Genomic DNA, 25,790 nt, shown 5'->3' with positions numbered 1-25,790 from the left:
AGCTCAGGCCCTATCCCGTGTTTGTGGCAAGCACTTTACCCACTGAGCCATCTTCCCAGCTTCCATTGCCTTTCTTTAGGAAAAAAAAAAAAAAAGCCGGGTGGTGGTGGTGCAAGCCTTTAATCCCAGCACTCGGGAGGCAGGTGGATCTCTGTGATTTCGAGGTTAGCCTGGTCTACAGAGCGAGCTCCAGGACAGGCTCCAAAGCTACAGAGAGACCCTGTCTCAGAAAAAAGGAAGAGAGAGAGAGAGAGAGAGAGAGAGAGAGAGAGAGAGAGAGAGAGAGAGAGAGGAGAAAGTGTGCGGAACGGAATTAAGTCCCAAGTGAACATGTATTATTGATATTACCACAGCCATGTCAGAACCATGGGAATGGCAGGGCCTTCTCCAGGTCAGGCTCAGAGGAATGGCAAAGGCCTTCCGTGAGTGAGTGCAGATGCTGACCTTGTGTGCATTTTGCAAGCCCAGATGACTGCATCCTGAGACTGCTCCCCTGCAGAGACCCTTGAGGAGATTAGCTAACTCTCCTCCTCCAGCTCAAGAGATAAAAACTGTCCTGAGTTTCCAAGGCTGCTGGTGTGTCTCCTAAGAACACATGGCCCACCAGATCCCTAGGGTTTCAGTGAGCATGTCTGCTATTTCTTCATTCCCCATTGCCCAATCAGGCCAGTCTCAAAGCCCTGCTGGTGGAGACACAGAAGGAGAAAGAAAAATAAATAAAAGAAAAAGGGCCTGGCCACACGCCTTTAATCCTAGCACTTGGAAAGTGGAGGCAAGCAGATCTCTGTGAATTAGAGACCAGCCTGGTCTCCAAAGAGAGACCCTGTCTCAAATATATAAATACATACACATATATATGTGTAGTATATAAACCTTTTTGATATTTTAATATTAAAGTTAATATTTAATATTAAAGATAAATTGCAGTTGGACAGTGATGGTGCATGACTTAATCCCAGCACTCAGGAGGCAGAGGCAGGTGGATCTCTGTGAGTTCAAGGTCAGCCTGGTCTACAGAGTGAGTTCCAGGACAGCCAGGGCTACACAGTGAGACACTGTATTGAAAACAACAACAAAAACAAAAAACAAAACAAAAACAAACAGATAAATTGCATAGTAAGTGATTTATATCTCAGTTAATATGTTTGTTAGTGCTGTTTGAAACAGTCTCACAAGTGGTCTGGAACTTACTATGTAACCAGGTTAGCCTTGAACTCATGGCAAGCCTCTTGTCTCAGCCTCCCGTGTGTTGGAATTACAGGCATGAGCCACCATAACCACACACTAAAGCTGTTATTAATTCAAATAAAAACTCTTGATTATCGAGACCTAACCATCCCAAGCAGGCACTGGTAAGGACACTCTGTGATCCTCTTGTCAAGCCAGAGCTTGGACGCCATTGCTACTCCACTCCACAGATGACAGGGGCTGGCAGATTTGTCCTCATTGCCACCAAAGTAGCAAGAACAATGTTAGAATCAAGTCCCCCTGACTCTAAGACTGAACCTTGTCCCATGTTAGAATGAGAAGGAGCAGGCTGGAGAGATGGCTCAGCGGTTAAGAGCGCTGGCTTCTCTTCCATGGGACCTACTTGGGTTCAAATCCCAGCACCCACATAGCAGCTCACACCTGTCTGTAGCTCCAGTTCCAGGGCTTCTGACACCCTCACACAGACATACCTGCAGGTCAAACACCAATGAACATTAAAAAAAAAAAAAAACCAACAAGAATGAGTAGCGAGGTTTCTGGGCTCCCAGCCCAGCCACAGCTGGTTGCTGGGCAGGAGCAAGAGGGTAAATATGAACAAGTGATCAGGAGCGAGAGAGCCATTCATCCATTCAAGGGCTTGTTGAGTGGCCACTGACGATCAGAGGTCCCAGGCACCAAGGATACAGCACTGACCAAAACACATCAAAACCTGTCCTTGCAGAGCTCATGTCTGAGAGATGGAGGGGACAAGCAAAAAAGCCCCCAGCCCCTTCCTGTTAGCCTTCCACAACACAGGGCACCTATAGGGACCACACAGCACAAGATCCACTTGGGGGCATATAACTGGGCTCCAGGGCCGCTGGGTTAGTCATCTGTGGACACAGCATTATTTTTTACGTATTTATTTTCCTTTCTTGTCAGCATTATTTTTGAAACAGTCCCGCAGTTTCCTGTCCCCAGGAGAAATATGGAGTTTAATGAACATAACAATTCTAAGACAATTCCTAAAGAAGAGAGGAGGAGGGAAGCATGAAAACAGGTGAGTCCCAGGGCCAGACCCCTTCCCCTTTCACCCTGGAAAGCCAGCTCTTTGCACCTGTCTCTGGTCTTGGCTGCTGCTTCCCAGTCCGGAGATCTGTGGGTTGGGGGAGCTTCTTTAGCCCAAGGACACACTCAGTATGGGGGTGGCAGCTAATAGGTCTGAAGGCGCTGCCCAGCTCCCAGCCACACAAGTTTTGGGCTTGTTTTTTCTGTGATACTTTCGGTTGTCTTTCTTTCTCCTCATTGGTAGACCATATGAAGGAAGAAAAATGGGACAGAAGCTAAGTACAAGTTTTCAGTCAGTTAATATGCACTAATGTCCATAACCAAAGTGCTCAGTCTAAGGAGGAAGGCCTGGAAGTGAAGGTCTTCCCCATCTACCTAAGGAGTTTAAGGCCAGTGCTGGGCTACATGAGACTGTTCCTTCCCTCACAAAAGAATCCCCAAACTTCCTGGCATGGTAGCACTTGCCTTTAATCCCAGGACTCAGGCAGAGACAGGCAAGTATTTGTGAATTCAAAGTTAGCCTGATTCACGCAGCTGGAGAGTTTCAGGTCAGCCAGGGTTCCATAGTAAAACCTTGTCTCAACAACATCAAATAAACAAAATAACCCAAACAAACTGAGCCTGTCCCACATTTCCGGGTGATCTAGACACAGACAGATTGGATACTTGTGCGTGGTTGGGAGATGAGTGGGCAGAAGTTTGAAATGGCTCAAGGGCTATAATCTGTTAACCTAAGGCTGGGGTCTCAAGCAGAGGAGGTTTCTTTAAGAAGGTGACCCTTACATTGACTGAGTTTCACAGGGAAAGCAAGAGTGAGTCCCTAAAGGCTACAGATCACCACTCGTTCCTGTCCAAACGCCGGGCACTGTGGCTTGTCCTGTCTGTTTCCCATCATGGCGGTGATGTAGGCATCGTCACTGTCCCTTTAGATCTGCCGCCCTGTCTCCTTAAAGAGAGATTTGTCTTTACATCCCTAGAATTGTCTGGAACAAGGTAGCCAGGAGCTGCTCTTGAAAAGAAGTTGGTGGGGGACAGTTAGTCAGCCAGGCGGGTGGAGGAGGGTCTACCCTCCACCCCAATCTGGTTTCCCCTCGTGGTTTCTCTAGCCCCGCCCTTTCCAACTTGGTCTACATAGCTTCCTGCCCCCCAGCACTCCTGGCTGCACCATGACACTGACTGTCCACCTCTCCTACTTTCTGGTCCTGTTGGCAGCAGGCCAAGGCCGCAGCGACTCCCTCCTCAAGGTAAATGCTCTAACCTGCTCACCATGCCCTTCCCTGCCCAACCCGTGCCTGGGGTCTTCTCTTTATGAACTGGCATATTTTTCTTCTTTCTTTTTAATTTTCTTAAGACAAGATTTTACAGGGAATGTTGTGGCAGGAGGATCTCTGTGAGTCTGAGGCCAGCCTGGTCTACACAGTGAGTCCTAGGATAGTCCGGACTGTTATACAGGGAAACACTGTCTTAAAAAAAAAAAATGCCGGGCAGTGGTGGCGCACACCTTGAATCCCAGCACTCGGGAGGGAGGCAGAGGCAGGTGGATCTCTGTGAGTTTGCGGTCAGCCTGGTCTACACAGTGAGTTCCAGGATAGTCTGCTGGGCTGTTATACAGGGAAACACTGTCTTAAAACAAACAAACAAACAAGCAAATAAATAAATAAATAAATAAATAAATAAATAAATAAATAAATAAAAGGTTTTACTTTGTAGCTCAGGTTGGCCTTCTTCTCTGGCTTAAAACTCTCAGCTGTCTTCCTGCCTCAACCTCTTTTTTTTTTTTTTTTTTTGTTTGTTTGTTTTTTCGAGACAGGGTTTTTCTGCAGCTTTAGAGCCTGTCCTGGAACTAGCTCTTGTAGACCAGGCTGGTCTCGAACTCACAGAGATCCACCTGCCTCTGCCTCCCGAGTGCTGGGATTAAAGGCGTGTGCCACCACCGCCTGGCATGCCTCAACCTCTTAAAGACTGGAATGAGCATTCAATTACAGGGGTGAACTGTCCTGTGTGACTTTTCCCTTCCCATTTCTCAGAGGGAGCAGATGAGGTGAACACGTGGTTGCTCACACTGAGAAAAGAGAATGCCTGGTGACCCCTTAGCCCTGTCTTTGTACCTTGGTTGGGTACAACGTTGGGTTTACAATGGTTCTTTCACACACCTCTCCCCACTTGGACTCCTTGTCAGGATGCAGGTCCCCGACCACTGAAGCTGACAGAAGTCTTCAAGCTGTTCCAGATCAAGTACAACCGGAGTTACTCAAACGAAGCAGGTATCATGAGCACAGATGTTTCCAGTCCCATTCCCTCTGTCTACTTAAGAGATGACCTTATGGCTTGGGATGGGGAAAAGACCTGGCCCAGGCCAGAGTGGGAAGCAGGGCCCACAGTGTACACCTTGGCTTTCCCAAGGTGTGATGGGCACAGCATGATCCGCACTTTGCTGTCTCCCAGTCACCTGTGACTCCAGCAGGGTGTGAAGGACCACCATCCCATCACATTTCAGTCAGCAAATCCCCAAGGACACTCATTTTGTCTCCAAGGTGGCAACTCCCTATCCCCCATTCTTGCCCTGTTTATTGGCTGTTCTCTCCTTCACTCTGGGGTTTCATCTCCCACAGAAGGCTCTTTCTCTCTCTCTTTGTGTGTGTGTCTTTGTATCTGTATGCGTGTGCTATGCTCCATCCCCACACCCACTCACTCACCCCTCCACACCTGTGGTCAGATGTGTGAAGAGGCGGCAGGGAAGGTATAACCACAGGTACAGGAAACCCATCTCCAGCCATTTTAACTTTCCTTTCTTTTTTTCTTTTTTAAGATTTATTTATTATGCATACAACATGCTGTTGGCATGTCTGCCTACATGTCAGAAGAGGACACCAGATTTTATTACAGATGGTTATGAGCCACCATGTGGTTGCTGGGAATTGAACTCAGGTCCTCTGGAAGAATAGCCAGTGCTCTTAACCTCTGAGTCATCTCTCCAGCCCCCTAACTTTCCTTTCTGAGATACTGCCTATAGAAGTTTTACTCAGCTTCCCCCTAGAGTAGGCCTCTTGGTGCCACTGGAGGAAATTCTAACCCCATGTGGGCTGGATAATCACTTTCTCACAGTGGGGAGGTAGTGGTGGGGGCTATAGGAAAGAGACAGCACTCACCTGGGTGGGTGTGGGTAACCCAACCAGTGGCCACTTCCTGCCCTGAGACCAGCCTGCAAAAACCCCTTTCTGGTCTAGAGTATGCTCGCCGTCTGGACATCTTTGCCTACAACTTGGCCCAGGCTCAAAGACTGCAGGAGGAAGACTTGGGCACAGCAGAGTTTGGGGAGACTCCATTCAGTGACCTCACAGGTACCAGACCCTCCCGGCCCAGAGGGGGTGGGTAGGGTGTCTGGCAGATAGACAGAGCTAGTCTCCCCCTTTAAAGAGCAGCCTGGGTGACTGCCTCAAATCTCAGCGCACAAGACAGGAACTCGATGGCCTGTGTCCCAGTTTGGCTCACAGGCTAGAGGTGGAAGATGCAAGCTGGACCTCTCTAGGTCTCACCCTACCTGATGCCTCTGAACGTTTCATAGGGATGGGACAAGCCAAGGTTGTGACAGCTGGAAAGGGAGAATATACAACTGTCAAATCTGTGACCTCCATGACCGACCTTGTTTGTCCCCAGAGGAGGAGTTTGGCCAGATTTACGGGCATAAGAGGGCACCTGAAAGGATCCCCAACATGGTCAAAAAGGCAGGGTCTGAAAAGTGGGGGGGACCGGTGCCCCCCAGCTGTGACTGGCGTAAGGCAACAAACATCATCTCATCCGTCAAGAACCAGGTATCTGCCCAACCTGCCCTGAGAAAGGGAATGAGGTCCAGGCCTTGATACTTTACCCCGCCCCACCCTCTTGCCATGCAGGAAAACTGCAGGTGCTGCTGGGCCATAGCAGCAGCGGACAACATCGAGGCCCTGTGGCGCATCAAACACAGCCAGCCTGTGGAAGTCTCTGTTCAGGGTATGGCAGGGAGATGTGTGACGGGGAAGACGGCCTAGGGGCCTGCTCACTTCACTCTGTCCCTTTCTGTCCCAGAGCTGCTGGACTGTGACCGCTGTGGAAATGGCTGCCAGGGTGGCTTTGTGTGGGACGCATATATGACTGTCCTCAACTACAGTTGAGTACCAGAACTCGTGGGAAGACCGTGGGGATGGAGGGTGTTCAGTAGCCAAGACTCCTTCCTGGTCTTGCTTGGCTTCAGGTGGCCTGGCGAGCAAAAAGGATTACCCATTCCAGGGGCGCCCAAGCCCCCATGGGTGCCTAGCCAAGAAGTACAAGAAGGTGGCCTGGATCCAAGATTTCACCATGTTAAAGAGAAACGAGCAGGGTATGGTCAGGGTAGACACGGGTGCTGGGGCAGAGAAAGCAGACTGGAGGCCTGACTATGGGAGGCACAATTAAAGTCCATTCCCCTGTGAGGAGAGCAGCAGCCTCGGGGCAGGTAGGGCTTCATGACACACTCAAGAACCTCTAGTAATTACCCATTTCCAGTGATTGCAGGCTACCTGGCCACCTATGGCCCCATCACCGTGACTATCAACATGAAGCTACTCCAGGTGGGTGGAGCGGGGGTCGGGCAGAGAAGGGGCAGACGGGCCAGTGGGCCCTGGACTCAGCTCCTCTATCCCCCACCCCTACAGGGTTACCAGAAGGGTGTGATCAAGGCCACGCACACTAACTGTGATCCCCAGCATGTGGACCATTCTGTCTTGCTGGTGGGTTTTGGCAGAGAAAAGGAGGAGGGCATACAGTCAGGGACAGTCTGGTCCCAGGCTCGCAAACCCCGCCGCTCTGTCCCATACTGGATCCTGAAGAACTCCTGGGGAGCTAAATGGGGCGAGAAGGTGAGGGGAGTGGGATGGAGGAAGGGCGGGCTAGCTTCTTCTCTGCCTTCTGGCACTGACACCCCCTAATTTCCTAGGGCTACTTCAGGCTATACCGGGGAAACAATAGCTGTGGTATCACCAAGTACCCAATCACCGCTCATGTGGACCATCCGGTTAAGAAGTCACCAATCTCTTGCCCACCTTGAGGCCAGCAGCAACCCCTCAGCCTCTCCCACTTGGCCACTACCCTCGTCAGCCCGACCCTGAGGTTCTTCCTGGCTTCTCCATCCTTTCTGTATGGCTTCATAAACCCAGATATGATCCCTGGCTCCTGAATGGTTTCAGCTGGGATGTGGAGAGGGAGGGTGTAGTACGAAGACCTCATCTGGTCACTATCCAGTCAGACCCTGAGGTGCTAGTACAAACATCCTCAACACTGATGACCCTTGGAACACATCAGTGCACACTGTGAAAGTCCCCATGAGCTCTCAACCTGGAACAAGGACCAGTCTCCAAACGTATGGCAACTTTATTGTCAGGGTATGCCGGAGGGGGGAGGGGCAAGGGCTTTTAGTCATGTTTAGTCATGATAGAGGCGCAGAAGGCAGCCACGGAGGGTACCCATGTAGCGGTCCCAGAGGGTCTGGTGCCTGCAATGAAAATGACAACTGTGATAGCTGGTGCTCACTCAACACCATGCCTGACACACTGCTGTTTCTAGACCTTCGTGCGTCAAGAAGTCGTGTGTGAGTGTGTGTGTGTATCAAAATTTTTTTTCGATAGTTTGTTTTTGGTGACAGAGTCTCATTCTATAGTCCAGGCTGGCCTGGAAAACAGTGGCAATCCTCATGCTCCAGCTTCCGAAGTATTGGGATTACAGACTTGAGCCCTTATTCCTGGCTTCCTTCTCCCCACTCCCCATACAGTGCTGAGGACTGAATTTAGGCCTTGCGCAGGGTGGATGAGCATACTGTTATCAAATCACACCCCTAGGTTATTTAGTGTCCATAAATCTTAAAGTTTTATGAGCCTTGTAGTTTATCCTCAGTTTACATTTGAGAAAGGAAGGACAGAAAGGAAGGCTAAGTAACCTGCCCAAGGTCACAAAGAAGAACGGGAACTTCCACCCACAGGGTAGTTCAATAGTAAACTCTGAGTCTACTGGAGGGCAAATAAGTTAGCCAGCAGGCCTGGCACCTCTCACCGGAAGCCGTCCAGGGAGTGGACAGACGCTGAATACTGGTTGAGGAAGAGCCGCACGTCATTCAGTGGCCAGTGGTCAGAGCGGCAGGGTTCCACAAACTGTAGGCCCGAGGGAACAAGTAACATCAGCAGAGATGCTCAGAGACAGGACAGGTTAGGGATGGGATGGGGTGGGGAGGGGACTGCTCACCTTCTCCACAAGGTCCACAAATAGGTCTCTGACATCTTTATTGTGGGTCAGCTTGGCAGCCACATTCACCAGCCCCCGGGACAGATTCTGTGGGGCAGGGATCTTGGGAGTTCTGTCTTCTGCCCCAGAAGCTGGAGGCTGAGCACTGAGGCTGGGGGAGGGCCAGGCCCCTCCCCAAATCTATCCACCTCCCTCAATCAAGTCCCTTTGGTTATGAGCTTGGTTCCCCTCATAGGCAGATAGAGAGCAGCAGTGCCACCTGCTGGTCAATTTCAGGCATGAGCAGAGTTGCCCAGCAGGGACAGAACACAGAAGGTGCCTGACACTTTAGGGGGAAGGGCCTGGACAGGGTCACAGACCTTGAAGTTGGTTTCCATCTCAGAGAAGACACCCAGCTTTCCCCGGAGGGCAGTACACACCAGGCTGTAGGAAGATATGGTCACACCTATAGCCACTGGAGACCATTTTATACCCTGTCTCATGGATCCCGGAAGTCACCTCTTATGCAAGTCTAGAAGGTCCTTGTCAGCTACGAGAACCTTGAGCTCCTTCAAGTCTTGGAGAAACTCCTTGTCTAAGTCCACATCCATGTCGTCCATCTGGGAGTCTGTGGAGACCATGAAAGACGCTGTGGGTGATGAGAACTCATCTTCTGAGGTCCTGAACCTCCCTTGGCACTCCCGCCCTGGGATCTCAGAGATGGAGGGGAATGCTCTGCCCCAGGCCACACAGTGGCGACAAGGTGCGTGTGGAGTGGATGGACTCTATGGAGAGGTGCCCGGGGCCAAGGGCTGAAGGATGCTGGGTACTGTGGAAGCTACAGGAAGAGCTGCTGGCAGGGAATCAGTCCCCAAGATGGTAGGGAATGTTCAGGCACCTGGGTCAGTGGGGGCCTCACCGACGGCTCCAAGGGTCCAGTTCTGGATCATAAGCTCAGCACAGAAGGCAAAGTCACCGAAGCTTAGGTACTGTAGCTTTTTCTTTCCTGTTTCAAAGCGGTTGTTGGCAAAAAAGACGATGGCTGCATAATCTCTGCAGACAGGGGACAGTGGCTCTCTTAGGACTAGAAATGTCACCTTGTAATACACAAATACATTCTCTATACACAGTAAGCTTACTAAATAACTTTTTTGTTTGTTTGTTTGTTTTGGTTTTTCAAGACAGGGTTTCTCTGCAACTTTTTTAGAGCCTGTCCTGGAACTAGCTCTTGTAGACCAGGCTGGCCTCGAACTCAGAGATCCGCCTGCCTCTGCCTCCCGAGTGCTGGGATTAAAGGCGTGCACCACCACCGCCCGGCTGTTTGTTTGTTTTTGATACAGGGTTTCTCTACAGCTTTGGAGCCTGTCCTGGAACCAGCTCTTGTAGACCAGGCTGGCCTCGAACTCACAGAGGCCTGCCTCTGCCTCCTGACTGCTGGGATTAAAGGCGTGTGCCACCACTGTCTGGCCCAAGCATGTTTTAAATGCTTTACAAATGCCTTAACCCTGACCAACTTGAAGCAGTTTACAGGTCATTAATAGAATAATCCTTCCCCCAGGACAGCCAGAAGGTGAAAGGGTAAGGATGGGGAAGGTGCGCCAGTCTAAGGGCTCAAGGAAGCGATGCGGGCAGGAGAGGGTGCCCCTCACCTGGCTAGGCGGTCAGAGAGGAGGAAGTGCTGCTGGATGTTGTCCACCAGGGAGCCCCGCATTTCTTCCACCACCTTGAAGACTCGCTTAAAATTGTCGAACTGTAGGGCAGTTTAGGGAAGAAGGAGGCTGGCTGGTCAGGGTGCTGGGCATGGACTGGGAAGGAGGAAGCTGGTCAGGGTGCTGGGCATGGTACGGGACTTCTCCCTCTCCTCTCCAGGTGGGCAGGGACTGATTTCACACTAGTTATTCCTTCAACAAATGACTTGGGCTTTTGTTTGTCTTGAGACAAGGTCTCACTGTGTAGTCCTGGCTGTCCTGGAACTCACTATATAGACCAGGCTGGCCTCAAACTCACAGAGGTCTGCTTGTCAGACTTACAGTCACCTGAGACCTCTTTACATCCTGGTACTTCTCCCTTGAAGAAAAGGCTCATGGATACTACCACAGATGCTACCAAAAAGGTGCATAGATAAGACAGCACCTAGCTCCCTGCTGTGGATTCCAAAGGGTAGATATGGTCAAGAAAACTACCTTCTAAGCAGGAGCACCACGAACAAAAACAAGCTTGAGGTTCAAGAAATGTAAGCCTAGAGAGGTCTGCGGGGACCCACCCAGAGTCTGAAGGTCAAGGACAATAGGAGTCAATGAAAACCATGTATAAGCAAAGGAAAGCCATGGTCTGAACTGAGACTGTGAAAGCCACTCTGGCCAGATGGGAAGTGGATGGAGAAAAGACTCCACAGGAAGAAGCCGCTTCCACAATCACAGGCTGGAAGTGGAGCCAGGGCACTGGGCGCTACAGCAGTGAGGAGAAGGTCAAGTGGTGGGCTAGGTGGGGGACGGTAGATATGTGGAACCCACCTGCCTCCGGCAGCTCTTGAGCGTAATTCCTGTCTTGGCGCTGATGTCATCCAGGTCTTTCTTGGTACCCTTGGACAGCTTCTTGCCCAAGACCTCCCGAACAAAGGCCTCATCAAAGGTGTAGTACCTTGTGGAGGCATAGGACATTATTGGTGATCCATTAAGAAAAGGGAAGGGAGTCTGGGGTTGGTTCCTTCTGTTCTTAACTTTCTGATTTCTTGGGTGTGTCCCATCCTCCCTGAGTCTCAGTTTCACCCTGCAAAGTGGGTCTAAAGTCGAACTGATTGTCATTCCCGCCGTCCCCCAGGTGAGCACCTCTCGATGAGGAGCGCCTGTCGGGAGGGAGGGATCTGGAAGATGAGCTGGTGCAGCAGCTTCGGCGGCGCGTGCAGCAGACGCTCCAGCATGTGAAAGGTGCGGTAGTGGTCCATGGTGTCGCTCTGTAGCACTCCTGCGGTGGCGCCGGTCTGCTCCAGGATCCCGGAGCGTACTCGCAGCGCCACCGCATCGTTCACTAGGAAGAGGGCACTAGCATAAGGTCCCACCCTGCTGTACCCAGGGGCCCTCCAGGGGCTCCAGCTCCAATCTTTCTCCATCCCTGACTCCCAGCAGACAGTCCACTTCCCTAAGTGAAGCCTAAATCCTGGCCACGCCCCCTCTCCCACCCAAAACAACCGCTTCCCGGGAGGGCGCTACACAGACCTGAGTAACCATCCAGCCAGAGGCGATAAACGTCTTCATCTATAAGGGTCGTGTTCCCCACAAAAATGTCTAGCTCGCTGGTCATGGCGATGCCCGGGCCGGGTTCGCCCAGAGCTGGAGCTAGCACGGCCCTGGGCTGGGCAAGCAGCCGCAGAGCCACTTCCGGGAGTGCGGAGATTTCGCTCCGGGCACCCGGAGTCAGCGAAGGACCACTTCCGGGACGGAGTAGTAGGAGGAAGCTGCTCTGCCCTCATTTCTCACCCCTGCTAGAGGTTCTCTGTAGAACTCCGGAAAGCCTTTCCCAGTCTCGCCTGTCTTACAGATTCTCCCATTTCCTCCTTTTGTCTTTTCCATCTTCTCAGCTCTCTCAAAGTCTCCCAGTTTTGGCCTGTGTCCTAAATTAGAATCTTTCTGAGGCTTTATCCTAAATCGCTGAGTGTGTGTGGCTCTGCTTACATAGTCCATCAGACAGATGAGCATCTTTCTTGTTCCCGCCATGTATCCTATTTTTATTATTTTGAACTATGTGTATGCGGGGGAGGGGATGTGCATGTGAGTACAGTTGCCCTGGGAGACCAGATGCATCAGATCTCCTGAAGCTAGAATTACAGGCAACTGGAAGTCGCCAATGTGGGTGCTGGGAAATGAACTCAGCTCCTCTGCAAGGGCAGTTCTTGCTCATAACCACTGAGCCAACTCTCCAGCCCCCACTATGGTTTTTCAACACTTACTACACCCCCACACAAGCTGTGACTTCTCTTAAAGTCTTACTTTCTTCCTGGAAGTAGGCATCTGCAGGGCCATCTATCTGCTAAGGCTTTCCACTGTCTTCTTTGTGTTCGACACAGAAGCCACCAAACCTGACAGTTCAATCTCGAGGACCCACCCACCCACTGTGTAAAAAAAAGCAACGTCAAAGAATTGTCGTTTGACCGCCACACATGCACTGTTACACATACACCTAAGTATAATTTAATTTTTTAATTACTAAAAAAATATTAATCTTTAATCCCACCACTAAGGAAACAGAGGCAGGTGTATCTTTGAGTTTGAGGCCTGCCTGGTTGATCTACAGAGTGAGTTCCAGGGCTATACAGAGAAACCCTGTCTCAAAAATCCAAAACCAAAACAAAACAAAAAAGGACTCATTTTATTTTCAAATACCCAGTGTTTAAGATAAGAGTCAGCCCTGGGCCGGGTGGTGGTGGTGCATGCCTTTAAACCCAGCACTCAGGAGGTAGAAGCAGGCAGATTTCTGTGAGTTGGAGGCCAGCCTGGTCTACAAGCCCTAATTCTAGGACAGGCTCCAAAGCTACAGAAAAATGCTGTCTTGAAAAAAAAATAAAAAACAAACAAAAGAAGAGTCAGCCCTGGGGCTGGAGAGATGGCTCAGATGTTAAGAGCACTGCCTGCTCTTCCAAAAGTCCTGAGTTCAATTCCCAGCAATCACATGGTGGTTTACAGTCATCTGTAATGCCCTCTTCTGGCCAGCAGGCATCAAGCAAGCAGAACACTGTATACATAATAAACAAACAAACAAACAAATAAATAAATAAATTTAAGGGAGATAGAGACAGGCAGATCTCTGTGAGTTCGAGGCCAGCCTGGTCTTCAGAGCTAGTTCCAGGGCAGCGAGGGCTGTTACACATAGAAACCCTGTCTCGAAAACCAAAAACAAGAAACAAACAAAAGAAAAGGGTCAGCCTTGAAGCCCTGATGAGACCATGGCACATCTCTGTGAAATCATGTGAAATCTCTGAGTTCATGGCCAGCCTGGTCTAGAGAGAGTGAGTTCTGTGACAGCCAGATGTACACACAGAGAAATCCTACCTCAGAGGGAGGCAAAAGGTCAGCTGTAACAGCAATGTGGTGGCACACACCTTTAATCCCAACACTCCGGAAGCAGAGGCAAGTGGTGTTCGAGGCCAGCCTGGCCTACAGTTAGTTTTTTCAAGGCAGTTGGGATTACACAGAGAAATCCTGTCTTGAGATAACATAAATTAAAAAGCTCTACACAAGCCAGTTTAGCTAGAGCCTAGAAGACAGGAGGTTCTGGACGTCCTGGTTTACAAGGCCAGGGCTCTCCCTCCACTTCTGTCCCCTAGGATCTCTAGAGAGATCTAGAGAGATCTCTCTCACCTCGAGTCAGCATCCTCTCAGTTCTAGAAACCTGGGCTGTCTCCCAGATTCCTCTCTGGAAGCACTCAGAGCTGTCCATGGGTGCCTCTGGTATCTGCTGCTTCCTCTCCGCCCACCGACTGGCAGCCTAGTCTTCCTACACAGCTCTCTTTGTTCATTGATACATAGTTATTCATCCTGTGTACACCCTGCCACCAGAGTCTACCCCACATAGCGCAGTTGAAGGCTTTCTTTGGACTGGGTGGGTGGGTGGGGGGGAACAAAGTCTGTTCCTACAGCTCAGACTGGTCTTGCTATGGGAAGGATGACTCGGAATTCCTGATGCTCCTGCTCTCCCGCCCCACATTCCGTTCCTAGTGTTGGGATTACTGGCATGTGCCAATACAACTGGCTTCTTTTAACAGTCTTCTAAAAAATGTATATTTTCCTAGGTGGCTCATGCTTGTAATTCCTGTGAATTGTAGGTCAGCCTGGTCTACATAGACACTTTCAGGCCATCCAGGATTACATATTGAGACCCTATATCAAACAAGACAAAACATTTTAAAATGTCATTTCTCTGTTTAAAAATTATTTATTTGTTTGTTTTTATTTTTCAAGACAGGGTTTTTATGTGTAGTCCTTGGCTGTCCTAGAACTTGCTCTGTAGAGCAAGCTGGCCTTGAACTCACAAAGATCCACCTGCCTGTGCCTCCCGAGTGCTGGGATTAAAGGCATGTGCCACCAACACTACCTGGCTACCTGTTTAAAATTTTTACGGGCCTTTGAAAAGTCTCCAGTTTAGCATTGCAAGTCCTTAAGAATTTGACTTCTAGGCAGCACACCCAGCTCTTCAGAGCCCCAGCATCTCACCACTTTCCATTTACCTACACTTATCAAGGTCTCAGAACTATCCTCACTTGTTCCTCATGCAGCTGGGCTCTTGGGGGCATCCATGTCTCTTACCACACTTTCTGCCTTCTCTCACATCCCTTCTCTCTATTGGCAATCTTTTGCGTTGTCTTTGAGATAAGGTCTCTCTACGTAGCCCTGTCTGTCCTGCAACTCTGTAAGCAGTCTTATGCATCTTTTAGGTCCCCTCAGATATTTCCTCCTTGGGAAATACTTTCCCAGAGACCATTTCTAAATCACATCCTTCTCTTACGGTTCGCAAATGTGCCAGGGCCTTGCTAGGCAAGTGCTTTAGCGCTAGCCATATGTTCAGTGTGAACTTGGATGCTCTTCCCCCCCACCCCCGCCTCGCCTAAAAGATTTTGTGTGTGCCCATGGAGGCTCACAGCCCTCACAACTGGCTGTGAGCCTCCCTGGGGAGGAGTCAAGGCTGGGTTATCTCAGGTTCTTTCCAGGAGCAGCACTTCTGAGCTGTGTCTCCAGTCTCCACACACACCTCTTTTCTTTTTTCTCCTTTTGCCAGATTTTGACCTTTTTGGTCACGATGAGGATTCTGGTCCAATTTATTTCTGCACAAGGCCTGTCACACAACAAAAGTTTATTAAACAAACAAATTCTTTGTATGGCCCATATGGCAGGCAGGAAACGCTCCGTGGGAGGGAGGGAGGGTTGGTTGATAATGAGCCAGGACCTTTGGACTCTGGATTCGGAGTAGCTGGGAGTGATGCTTGAGAGTTCTGGCCAAGGAAGAAGAGCCTGGGAAGCCATCTGTTTAAGTTCTGTTGCTGGGTGGGCAGGAGTCAAAGGCAGACACCTGAACATCGGCTCTCAAAAAGTGCTTGAGGTGATTTGGGACATGGAATCCCACAACGCCTTTAAGTTCTGTGGAGATGACCATAGAAGGGAAGGACAGAAAAGGTCCTTACTGTTAGAGGGTCGTGACACTCAAGTCCGGAGTGGGAAGAGACAAGAGCTATAGCCTTAGGCTCCGCCCCTTCCCAGAAGACTTTCCGGATTGGCTGTTCTTCTTCAACATCGAGAGGCCCCACCCCGGCGCGCGCCCAGCCTCGTGCCCACCCCGGGGTGGCTGCTGCATCCTACACTCCCTCCTCCACAGCTTGCCATCCTCAGAGCCAGAGCCCGGGTCGGAGCCTGAGCGGCAACCGGCCCGAGGAGGGGCTCCAGAGCCTCGGCGGCGGGCGGGCGATGCTGCAGCTGCCTGATCAGCCATGGAGGCCGAAGCAGGAGGCCTGGAGGAGCTGACGGACGAGGAGATGGCGGCGTTGGGTAAGGAGGAGCTGGTGCGGCGCCTGCGGCGGGAGGAGGCGGCACGCCTGGCAGCGCTGGTGCAGCGCGGCCGCCTGATGCAGGAGGTGAATCGGCAGCTGCAGGGTCACCTGGGCGAGATCCGTGAGCTCAAACAGCTCAACCGGCGCCTGCAGGCGGAGAACCGGGAGCTGCGCGATCTCTGCTGCTTCCTGGACTCGGAGCGCCAGCGGGGACGGCGTGCGGCGCGCCAGTGGCAGCTCTTCGGGACTCAAGCATCCCGGGCGGTGCGCGAGGACCTGGGTGGCTGTTGGCAGAAGCTAGCGGAGTTGGAAGGCCGCCAGGAGGAGCTGCTGCGGGAAAACCTGGCGCTTAAGGAGCTTTGCCTGGCACTGGGCGAAGAGTGGGGCCCCCGCGGTGGCCCCGGCAGTGCAGTGGGCTCAGGCGCCGGGCCCACACCCGAGCTCGCCCTGCCCCCGTGCGGGCCCCGCGACTTAGGCGATGGAAGTTCCAGCACTGGCAGTGTGGGCAGCCCAGATCAGTTGCCCCTAGCCTGCTCCCCCGATGACTGAGGGCGCCACATTTTCTACGCCAACGCCTGCCTGAATTGCTCCCTGAGCACGGAGACTGCTGTGGACCGCCAGACCTAGTCGCTGCTTCGCCTGAGCACCAGGGCGCTGGCATGGACTGAAAAAGCCCTGGCACTGAGGAGGGCCCCTTGCTCTTGCTGGCAGGGCAGTAGGGGAATGGAGGCTGAAGTGGAGGGACTTAATGGGTGGTTGGGTGGGGACTAATAAACTGAGAAGGAAGCAGAGCCCGAAGCCTGGCCAGCCTATATCTGCAAATCGCCGGGGTTGGGAAGAGGGCGGAAACCCAAAGACGCGGTGCAATTCCCATCCTGAGGGACTGCAGAACTCCTCATTACCTGGAGTTTGGGGTGGGATTTAAGACAGTGGTAGACCACTAACTCCCCCATGGGCGCCGACACAGGCCGAAATCCGGCCCCTGAAGTGGCTCCAGCTCCCTTCCAGGCTCCTTCCTGTCAAAAACAATGGGGCAGGAAGCAGGTGTTGGGGGCCTCAAGCCCACTGGCTGCCTGTTCGGAAGGTGGAAGGGTATAACACAACCCCTCCCTGCCCCCAGTCCTTAAGATAGGAGCAGTGTGGGTTCCCCCGGGGAAAACTGATAATCTTGTTTGCTTGCACTCCGGAGCATTCTCAGTCTCTCAGTACAGGAGATGAAGCACAGCAGAGGTATCCCCATTCTTCAGATGCGGATATAGAAGTCCGAAAATAAATGGTGGTTTCTTCAAGGTCACAGCTGAGGCTGGAACCTAGAGCTCCTGTTCCAAACGGTCTCCTTTAGCCTCTGGATCCAACATGACAACTCAGACTAGAGCTTCAAGCCTTTTATTCCATTTTGGAAGGTTTGTATAAAAATAGTCTCTTTAGGAAAATAAATAGCAGCTGCCCCTGATGTGGAGGCTTGGATACCCTGGAACTAAAGGCTTCTCAAAGCTAGGGAGTGCAAGCTCAGCTCATCACAGAAGCCACTGGTGCCTCCCGAGTTGTGCTGTTCAGGAGGCACCTGCAGGATGCCCTGGTGCTGCTGGCAGTGGAGCTGTGTGAGTTAGTGTTCTAGTGGGAGGGCACCGGCTGTCTGGGAGCGGGCTGGCTGGATCAAATGAAGAAAGTGACATAGTGTGAGAGCAGTCTGTCCGAAAGGGTTAGGGCTCCAGGCCCAAAGGGGACATGTTTTGTCTCTGATTTTGTGCAAATTATGATAGGCCAGCTCTAGAGATACAATGAGCAGCTTTGGGGATCCCCCAAGCTGGCTCTACATCAAAGCATAATAGTTTGTTCTACTCTGAAGAGATAAAGGACCTGCTGGTTTGGGGCATACGTATGGTCCAGGCCTGCTGGATCAATGGAAGAAAGGAGATGACTAGGGTTAACATCGGCAAGGGGTGTGGCTGGGTATCTCACAAAGCCAGGAGTGTGGGAGAACCCAGGGGATCAGAGGAGGGGTCACCGCTGCTGCTGCTACTTTTTCGATGAGCTGAGGAGCAAGGTTCTGGTGTGCTAGGGTAGGTGAAAACCAGGCTGGGAGTAAAGGGAGTCAGAGAGGGTGTGGTCATGAGCGTGGGGGTATGAAGTGCTTCGGGTTCAAGTACAGGCCCCGGAGAAAGGGAAATACAAGGTACGGGGCGGCAGGGGGCTGGTGGGCTGCTGGTGCCGCTGGTGCCGCTGGTGCCGCTGGTACCACCTGTGTCCTTATCTCCTTCGGGGATTTTGCAGATGGGGCGATGGGCTTCCAGCACCAGCTCAAGACGCTCCTTCTGCTTCTGCAGCTCTTCAATTTCCCGCTGCAGGCCCGATTTCTCATCCTCCAGTTTGTCGGTCTCCTTTAGAGGATTAGGAGAAATTTAGGAGGGTGAAAGATCTCCAAGCCTCAGGCTGGAGTGTGGGGGTTGTGCCTAGAGTCCCCAGTAAGTCTGAACTACAACTCCCATGAGACCCTGAGAAAAAATGGGCATGACTCCTACCAGGCCCAAGGCTGCTTCTTTTTCTTTTTTTTTCCCCTCTCAAGACAAGATTTCTCTGTTTTCTCTACTCGCTCTATATGCCAGGCTGGCCTGGAACTCCTGCCTCCCGAGTGCTGGGATTAAAAATATGTACCACCACAGCCTGGCAGGTCCAGGGCTTCAGCAGAATTGCTTCAAGACCCAAGGCAAATTATTTATTTGAGACAGGCCTTTTCTGGGTTATAGCCCTGGGTGTCCTGGAACTTGCTCTGTAGACCAGGCTGGCCTCAAACTCAGAGATACACCTGCCTCTGTCTCCTGAGTGCTGAGATTAAAGGTTTAAAGGCGTGTGCCACCACCTCCTGGTGGCAAATAATTTTTAATCCACATTTCCTTCTCCTTTTCCCAGGACTTCCCCTAGTACAGTGAGGAGGGTGGGGTGTGGAGGAGTAATTTATTGGGTTTCTCATGCTCCTGGGAACCAGGTCCTCTTAGGCTAGGTGGGCCCAGGGCCTGGGAACCCTCCGGCCCAGCTGATGCTCACCGCCTGTAGGAAGTCTGTCAGTTCCTTTCTCCGGTTTCTGCACTTAGCCGCTGCTAATTTGTTGCGTTCACGCCTCACTCTGCGGCGTTCTTCCTCCTCGGGGCTGATCTAGGTTGGGAGAGAAGAGGAGGGATAGTGAGGCTGACGCTGGGCCGCCAGCTGCCCTCCCTGGGCTCACCATCCAACTGGGGGCTTTTCCTTCAGCTGTAGTTTGGGTACCACCGTTACACAACTGCTTCTCCGTACCAGGCGCTTGTCGCCTGCTTGCACTAGCTTTCCTGCTGGTTTCTTTCCTGTCATGCTTTCCCGCCCCATTAACTTTGACCCTCCCATCCTTCCTCAGCTTAGGGCTCCACTAAGATGTTGAAATCCTTATTTCTCAGGCATAAGTAGCCTTCCCTCCTGAGTCTACAAGACACCGTCATCTCATTTTATAAGACCCTCAGCTTCTCATCTGTAGACGATGGAATTTCTTCCTTCCCCGAGGAGCTATGAATCACAGGAGATGCTCATGAGTGTCAAAAGTTACTGGGAATCTACTGTGCCAGCAAAGGATTTTATAGGGTTTTTCTTTGATTCAGTGCTAGGGATCAAACCCACTACCTAGTACACGAGCTAGGCAAATGCTGTACGGCTGAGTTATACCCCTAGCCCTTACATAGATTCTTTTTGCTTTTTGTAGCTTTGTTTCTTTGTATTTTAGACCTGATCTCCTGTGTAGCTATGGCTGCCTAGAGCTTCCTGTGTAGACCAGACGGTCTGGAACTCACAGAGATCCACCTGCTTCTGCCTCTCTGGTGTTGAGGTTGAAGATGTGTGTCACCATACTTCTATCTTACTATCTTACTTGTTTTTTTAAAAAAGAGATAAGGTTTCCTATATCCCAGGCTGGCCTTAAACTCAACATATAGCCAAGGCTGGCCTCAGATTCCTGATAGATCCTCTGCCTCCATCTCCAAAGCACTAGGATGAAAGACCATGCTTCCCTGCATGGGTTCTTGCTTGCTCTTATTTGATTTTTGTTTGTTTGAGATGGGGTTTCTCTGTGTAGCCCTGGCAATCCTGGAACTCACTCTGTAGACCAGGCTGGCCTGGAACTCAGAGATCCACCTGCCTCTGCCTCCTGATTTTTGTGTATGTGTGTGGAGGTAACACTGGGTGTCTTCCTCAGTTCTCCACCTTATTTTTTTGAGACAAAGTCTCTCATTAAACTTGGAGTCTATCCATTTGGCTGGACTTGTTGGCCAGTGAGCTACTGGGGACTGTCTGTCTCAGCCTGCCCCCTCCCCATGCTGGGGTTACAACAGCTACTCTGGGCCTCTGTGTGGGTGCTAGGGACCCATGCTCAGATCCTCACAGGATAGTCACTTGCCTGACAAACCATCTGCCTGTCTTCCTAGATAGTCTTTTTTGTTTGTTTTTGCTTTTTATTTTTTTTAAGTTTATTTATTTTATACACAGTGGTGTTTTGCCTTCATATATGTCTGTGTGAGGGTGTTGGATCCCGTGGAATTGGAGTCACAGACAGTTGTGAGCTGCCATGTACCCACATGCTGGGAATCAAACCCAGGTCATCTGGAAGAGCAGTCAGTGCTCTTAACAGCTCAGCCATCTCTCCAGCCCCTTTTCAAGACAGGGTTGCTCCATGTAAAAGCCCTGACTATCCTTAAACTCACAGTGATCTCTCTGCCTCTGCCTCCTGAGTGCTAGGACTAAAAGATGTGCCACCATGCCTGCTAGAGTCCTAAAATATCGTGTGTGTGTGTGTGTGTGTGAGACAGTGTGCCATAGCACTGTGGCAATCAGAGGACAACTTGAAGGAGGCCAGTTCTCTCCTTCCACTCTGTGGGTTTCAGGGATTGAACTCAGATCATTAAGCTTGGTAGCAAGTACATTTACCCACTGAGCCGTCGGCTCCATCTCATCCACACTCCCTACATAGATTCTTTTTTTTTTTTTTAAGTTTAAAAAATTTAGTTCAAGGCCAGCCTGATCTACAAAGCAAGTTCCAGGACAACCCATGGCTGTTACAGAGAGAAATCTTGTCTCAAAAAACCGAAAAAAAAAAAAAAAAAGAAAAAAGAAAAGATTTAAAAAATGTGTGTGTATGAGTGTTTTGCCTGTGTGTGTGTATGAGCACCACAAGCATGCAGTGCTAGTAGAGACCAGAAGAGGGTGTCAGAACCTTTGGAGGGAATTAGGGACAGTGAGTTTCCATATGGGTGCTGGTGACGGAGCCCTGGTCCTCTACAGAAGCAGCCAGTGCTAACTGCTGAGTCATCTCTCTGGACCTCAGCGGACTCTCACGTAAGAACCTGGAGCTCAGGGAGGTGAATAACTGGTTAAAGTTCCAGAGCAAGATTTAATGTCCACTGAGTGAAAGGCCATCTGATGGAGGCACCTGCCCCAGGAGGACCCTACCCACTACAGTCCCAGCCCAGCAGCACCCATGATCAAAAAGTGACACTCAGGGCAGGGCTGAGGGAAGGAAGTGCGGAAGGGTTTGCCCTTGATCGGCTCTTGCTCGTGGTCACAGAGGTAAGCTATTCTGTTGTGAGAGCCTGCTGTTAGCTGTTCTCTGCTCCATCTCCCATACCTCCCAAGGCCTTGCCCCCTTCATCCTCTCCTCAGCCATCATGGCCAAGATTTGTGTCTGTGTTAACTTGGGAACATGTGAATGCATTGGGGACTGAGTCCAGGGCGGCTCTTCACCACAGTCACCAGCTGCAGTCAGGTTTGTTTCTTTTTTCCTAGGCAATAATTAAGTCAAGTTTTCTTTTATTGTTTGGTTATTTGAGGCAGGGTTTATGTGTCCCAGGCTGACCTTAAATGTCCCGTGTTTCTGAGACTGTACTTGAATCGATCCTCCTGTCTCCACTTCCTAAGTCCAGGATTACAGGTACGCGCCTTTGTGCCCAGCAAGCCAGCTTTGAGTAGGGAGACCTCTCCCCATGACACTCTCATGGTGCTCCAGGATTATTTAGGGAGGAGGTGCTATGGCCTTAAGGGTCCTCCGTCTCTGTCAGGTGTCCTAGTATACACGTGGAACCTACTGCTTGGGAGGTTGAGGCAGGAGGATCTCAAATTCAAGGCTACCTTGGGCTACATAACAAGACTCTAGCACAAATAAGCAAAAACATACCCTTATTCATTTAGAAAGGACTTCAGGGAGGTAGAAGTTCTTGGCTCACTTTGGAACATTGTGTGAGCTCCCACTGAGACAGTGTGGCTCAGCAGGGTCTGACTATGGAGCTGAGCAGACCTGAGGCCAAGGCCACTCCTGCCCCGTTACTCACTGTAGGGACTCGGACAAGTGACTCCCTGTCTGTATGCTCACTTCCTCTGCTGGGAGATGGAAAAACTGAAATACATTTCCCATTCACTTTTGCTTTGTTTATTTTTCAAAACAGGGTTACTCTGTGTAGCCCTGGCTGTCCTGGAACTCACTCTGTAGACCAGGGTGGCCTAGAACTCAGAGATCTGCCTGATTCTGCATCCCAAGTGCTGGGACTAAAGGTGTGCACCATCACCACCTGGCTTCCCATTCACTTTTTATGAGCATTAAAAGAAACAGATTCAGAGAGTGTTCCTACTCTTCTCTCACCCCAAGGCACGTAGACAGTGTAAGGCTACCCACTCCATGCATGTCATACAATGGAGTCCCCCTCTTTTCCACATACCCACCTTACATTACACTCCGTCCTTCCCACCTCCATTCCTGCTCCTACAACCCCATTCCCAAGAAGATTCCTTCAGCTTTCCATACTCAGCCCATCTGTGGCTTAGGTTAACATGCAGCCCTTCTCCAGGAAGCCTTCCTTGACTCACAAGTGACCTTTTGCCTCTTTCTTGGCCTCCCAGGGACTCCTATGGGCGATGGAAGGTCTCATAGCAAGATCCTGTCCCCTGCCTCCTAGGACCCCTAAGGGCTATAGAAAGTACAACACCTCTGTTCCTTACCTGCTCGCAGGGTCTGCGACGCACCCCTGGAGGTGGCCCTAGGGCTCGTATGACTCCTGGCCGGGGCTGAGGGGGGCTGTACTGGGGATAGGTCAGAGGTCGGGGATAGCCACCAGGCCCCAGGAAATGAGGCTGCACCATCCACTGCAGTTCCTGGCTGCCACTGACAGCATTGATGCTTGGCACAAGGTGGAATTTCTGAGGAGTAAGAGCAGAGGGTGGGTGATGAGGGGAACTGAGGGACTTCCAGGGGACAGAGGCCATGCCCTTTCTACTCTCAATATAGACACTGGCCCTGGGAGGTCACAGGGAGCACAGTTTGGCAATCAGAAACTTGTTCATGAACTGGGTGACTTTGGGCAGGTCACATAATGGTTTTTTACCTTTCTTTCCCCATCAGAGATAATTCTTACCAAGTATGAACGGCCCCTCACTCACAGTGACTCATACAGCTGGCACAATCCTGTCTATATTTTCAGTCTGGATAACAGTTGCCCATAGACCCACAGCCAGCAAATAGAAACTGAGTTTTGAGCCCAAATGGCTTGGCGCTCACCCATTTCTGCACCCACCCTCACAAAAGAGCATAAATCCAGCTTCTAATTCCCCAGCCAACTCTGAGAATCAGGTAAGAGACAGGATCTCATGTAGCTTAGGCTAGACTCTTGACCCTCCTGCCTCCACCCCCCAAACACTGAAGCTAGGCATGTAGCATCACACCTGGCTTAGAGTGTCTAACAGAGCGTCTTAGGGAGTCAAGTGCCCAATATGTGAACAAGGACTGTGTCTCAAGTATCTGCTCATCTATTTACTGAATTTGTGACTGGGGCAAGTTATTTAGCCTCAATGTTACTTTACCTTTTTTGTTCTTGATATCATGCAATATTTCATTGCTGCTGAGATGCCGACTCAGAAATCGGAGTTGAATTGGCTTTTAATTTTTTTTTTTTGAGACAGGATTTTTCTATTATGTAGTTTTGGTCATCCTGGAACTCACTTTGTAGACCAAATTGGTCTCCAATGTCCAGAGATCGACCTGCCTCTGCCTCCACCTTCTGAATGCTGGGATTAAAGGCATGCCCAATTGTCAATTTAAAATTTTGAAGGCTCAAAATTGATGGGGTATTGGAGTCCGTAAAATAAGATAAAGAGATGAAAAGCCCTCCATCGGAGGCCTGGCATTCTTTAGCTCCTTTTTTAAACCAGAAATCTGAGCCATGTTGGGATTGGGCGGGGAGGTGGGGAGTGAGGGGATCTGGAGGGGCGTGAGTGTTCTAGGGGAGAGAACGAGTTTAAGACCTGTGAGCTAAGGGTGCGGGGCTCCTTCCGTCCAGGGAACACCTCACATGCCTAGGCATGCCTGGGACAACTATGTCCCCAGCCCAGTACTGGGGGACACAGAAGCTCAGTGACCCCAGTTGTGGGCTAGAAGCATCGCCAGGGGCACCTCCCGCCTAGGTCGTTGGTCCCGGGGCCGTTTGGGGCCAGGAAGGGAGGGGCACCCAGGGTGACTCAGCCCCAGTGACTCGGTTCGCTGTGACTCGGCGGAACGGACGCAGCTCCTTCCCTCCCCTGGCAACACGTGCTCGCGGCCCCTCGACAGGAAATGGGCACCTGCAACCTCTCGAGTGCCTCTAGCCAGCAGTGGGAACCGTCGGGTGCCGAGAGTATGGGGCGCGAGAGTGGCCTGGTGGATGACCCTGCGCATGTCCCAACACTTCGTGGTCTCCATTGGGCTTAGGGAATGGACAGTTAGTCTCCAGGAACCCCTCAGAGCCACTACCCGGGGCCCACAGGACTATATTGAGTTCAAAAGAATAGGGACTTGACCGGGCAGAGGGACACGGACCACTGGAAGAGACACATGGGCAGCCACAGACAAACTGCTAAAGATTCGCTGACCCGGCCGGGTTCTAAAAGACACCTCCCTCCCCCAATCTCTCCCGTGTGCCCAGACTCCAGGTCCCGGTTATTAAGCTGGGGACAGAGCGCTCTTCTGATCCTGTTCAGTCGTAGGATGCGGCAGGTGAGACACCAGTATTTAGGGGCAGACAAGAGGAAATAAAGACTAACGGAGACAGAGGGGCAGATTGACAGTCAGCTAGGGAGATGCGGGAGGGCAAGAAGGGGATTCGTAGATCATCGCTCCTCCTGCTGCGCCTGTCCCCCTGGCCACGGGGAACACCGGTTCCTGGACCGCGCAGAACAAGCAGGATCCACGGTCGCGACCACCAAAGGCAGACGCTGCTCGGGGTTGCGGTCCTAAACCCTAAACAACCAGACTAACTCCAGCACCCCTAATGCCGTCCAAACCCAGGTCCCTCTGGGGGTCCGGCCAGCCTCACCTGCTGCTGGGCGGCCTGCGCCTGAGCTTGTGGGGCCTGCGCGGGACGACCGTACGCGCTGCCAGCCCCGGAGCTCGGTCCCGGTTCTCCGAAGTCTCGGTACATGCCCTGGGCTGATGCTCGGTGGGGTCCGCGTCGGCGGCTGCGGTTCTGACTCACTCGCGCCTCGCGGAGTCTTGTCTTTTTTATGAATGAAAAGTTCTCGGGCTGAACCACTGGCAGCGCGGGGGGTAGGGGGCGTGTCGCCGCGGCGTCTTTCACCTCTCCGGGGACCCACCTCTCCAAACGAGCGGCTGTGGGCCGGTCCGCACGGAACTTCACGACCCCCTGCTCTGGTGACCAGCCGCCTCTGCAGAGGAAAGCGACTGGCTTGGCGTCCCCTTGCCTCTGCGGTGGCCCCGCCCCCCTCTGACGCAGCTGCC

At 51.5% G+C, this 25,790-nt stretch overlaps 4 protein-coding genes across 10 annotated transcripts; 2 read left to right on the top strand and 2 right to left on the bottom strand.

Annotated features, from left to right (window-relative positions):
* Positions 1–3,409: 3,409 nt before the first annotated feature.
* On the top strand, positions 3,410–7,629 carry Ctsw (cathepsin W). Its single transcript, XM_038330911.2, has 10 exons — positions 3,410–3,500; positions 4,436–4,520; positions 5,484–5,597; positions 5,914–6,068; positions 6,150–6,246; positions 6,322–6,402; positions 6,488–6,613; positions 6,778–6,842; positions 6,927–7,130; positions 7,208–7,629. Exons 1-10 carry the CDS (start codon positions 3,423–3,425, stop codon positions 7,316–7,318), a joined length of 1,116 nt encoding a protein of 371 aa, XP_038186839.1. The 5' UTR covers positions 3,410–3,422; the 3' UTR covers positions 7,319–7,629.
* On the bottom strand, positions 7,624–11,854 carry LOC119814852 (FGF1 intracellular binding protein). 2 transcript variants are annotated; one of them, XM_038330923.2, is made up of 10 exons: positions 11,700–11,854; positions 11,313–11,511; positions 10,998–11,124; positions 10,134–10,234; positions 9,383–9,537; positions 9,004–9,112; positions 8,865–8,928; positions 8,506–8,592; positions 8,317–8,414; positions 7,624–7,762 (listed from the first exon to the last, which is right to left on the bottom strand). In XM_038330923.2, the coding sequence occupies exons 1-10, from the start codon at positions 11,782–11,784 to the stop codon at positions 7,693–7,695; spliced, it is 1,095 nt and encodes a 364-aa protein (XP_038186851.1). In that variant the 5' UTR covers positions 11,785–11,854; the 3' UTR covers positions 7,624–7,692. The 2 variants fall into 2 exon arrangements, with proteins under 2 accessions (XP_038186851.1, XP_038186858.1); XM_038330930.2 differs by having other exon boundaries at positions 9,404–9,537.
* Positions 11,855–15,813: 3,959 nt separating this feature from the next.
* Ccdc85b (coiled-coil domain containing 85B) lies at positions 15,814–16,809 on the top strand. Of its 2 annotated transcripts, XM_038345677.1 has the most exons (2): positions 15,814–16,016; positions 16,172–16,504. In XM_038345677.1, exons 1-2 carry the CDS (start codon positions 15,959–15,961, stop codon positions 16,369–16,371), a joined length of 258 nt encoding a protein of 85 aa, XP_038201605.1. In that variant the 5' UTR covers positions 15,814–15,958; the 3' UTR covers positions 16,372–16,504. The 2 variants fall into 2 exon arrangements, with proteins under 2 accessions (XP_038201605.1, XP_038201596.1); XM_038345668.1 differs by having other exon boundaries at positions 15,814–16,809.
* Positions 16,810–17,976: 1,167 nt separating this feature from the next.
* Positions 17,977–25,473, bottom strand: Fosl1 (FOS like 1, AP-1 transcription factor subunit). Of its 5 annotated transcripts, XM_038310732.1 has the most exons (4): positions 25,369–25,473; positions 23,024–23,221; positions 19,064–19,171; positions 17,977–18,399 (listed from the first exon to the last, which is right to left on the bottom strand). In XM_038310732.1, the coding sequence occupies exons 1-4, from the start codon at positions 25,471–25,473 to the stop codon at positions 17,977–17,979; spliced, it is 834 nt and encodes a 277-aa protein (XP_038166660.1). The 5 variants fall into 5 exon arrangements, with proteins under 5 accessions (XP_038166660.1, XP_038166661.1, XP_038166662.1 ...); XM_038310733.1 differs by lacking the exon at positions 19,064–19,171; XM_038310734.1 differs by lacking the exon at positions 23,024–23,221.
* Between the last annotated feature and the right edge of the window lie 317 nt (positions 25,474–25,790).

This window comes from Arvicola amphibius, chromosome 1, assembly GCF_903992535.2.
Source record: "Arvicola amphibius chromosome 1, mArvAmp1.2, whole genome shotgun sequence".
Lineage (NCBI taxonomy): Eukaryota > Metazoa > Chordata > Mammalia > Rodentia > Cricetidae > Arvicola > Arvicola amphibius.
This window is presented reverse-complemented; position numbering and strand designations above follow the sequence as displayed.

What these genes read in the sequence shown, in the direction of transcription:
- Fosl1 (XM_038310732.1), bottom strand. Translation starts at nt 25,473, where the DNA reads ATGTACCGAGACTTCGGAGAACCGGGACCGAGCTCCGGGGCTGGCAGC. An exon ending in CGCAGGCCGCCCAGCAGCAG is followed by an intron (nt 23,222 to 25,368) that starts GTGAGGCTGGCC and finishes CTTACTCCTCAG; the next exon opens with AAATTCCACCTTGTGCCAAG. An exon ending in TGACAGACTTCCTACAGGCG is followed by an intron (nt 18,400 to 19,063) that starts GTGAGCATCAGC and finishes AATCCTCTAAAG; the next exon opens with GAGACCGACAAACTGGAGGA.
- LOC119814852 (XM_038330923.2), bottom strand. Translation starts at nt 11,784, where the DNA reads ATGACCAGCGAGCTAGACATTTTTGTGGGGAACACGACCCTTATAGAT. An exon ending in AGATGGAAACCAACTTCAAG is followed by an intron (nt 8,593 to 8,864) that starts GTCTGTGACCCT and finishes CCTGCCCCACAG; the next exon opens with AATCTGTCCCGGGGGCTGGT. An exon ending in CACTCCCTGGACGGCTTCCG is followed by an intron (nt 7,763 to 8,316) that starts GTGAGAGGTGCC and finishes TTTTCATTGCAG; the next exon opens with GCACCAGACCCTCTGGGACC.
- Ccdc85b (XM_038345668.1), top strand. Translation starts at nt 15,959, where the DNA reads ATGGAGGCCGAAGCAGGAGGCCTGGAGGAGCTGACGGACGAGGAGATG.
- Ctsw (XM_038330911.2), top strand. Translation starts at nt 3,423, where the DNA reads ATGACACTGACTGTCCACCTCTCCTACTTTCTGGTCCTGTTGGCAGCA. An exon ending in TCTCATCCGTCAAGAACCAG is followed by an intron (nt 6,069 to 6,149) that starts GTATCTGCCCAA and finishes CTTGCCATGCAG; the next exon opens with GAAAACTGCAGGTGCTGCTG. An exon ending in TCAACATGAAGCTACTCCAG is followed by an intron (nt 6,843 to 6,926) that starts GTGGGTGGAGCG and finishes CCACCCCTACAG; the next exon opens with GGTTACCAGAAGGGTGTGAT.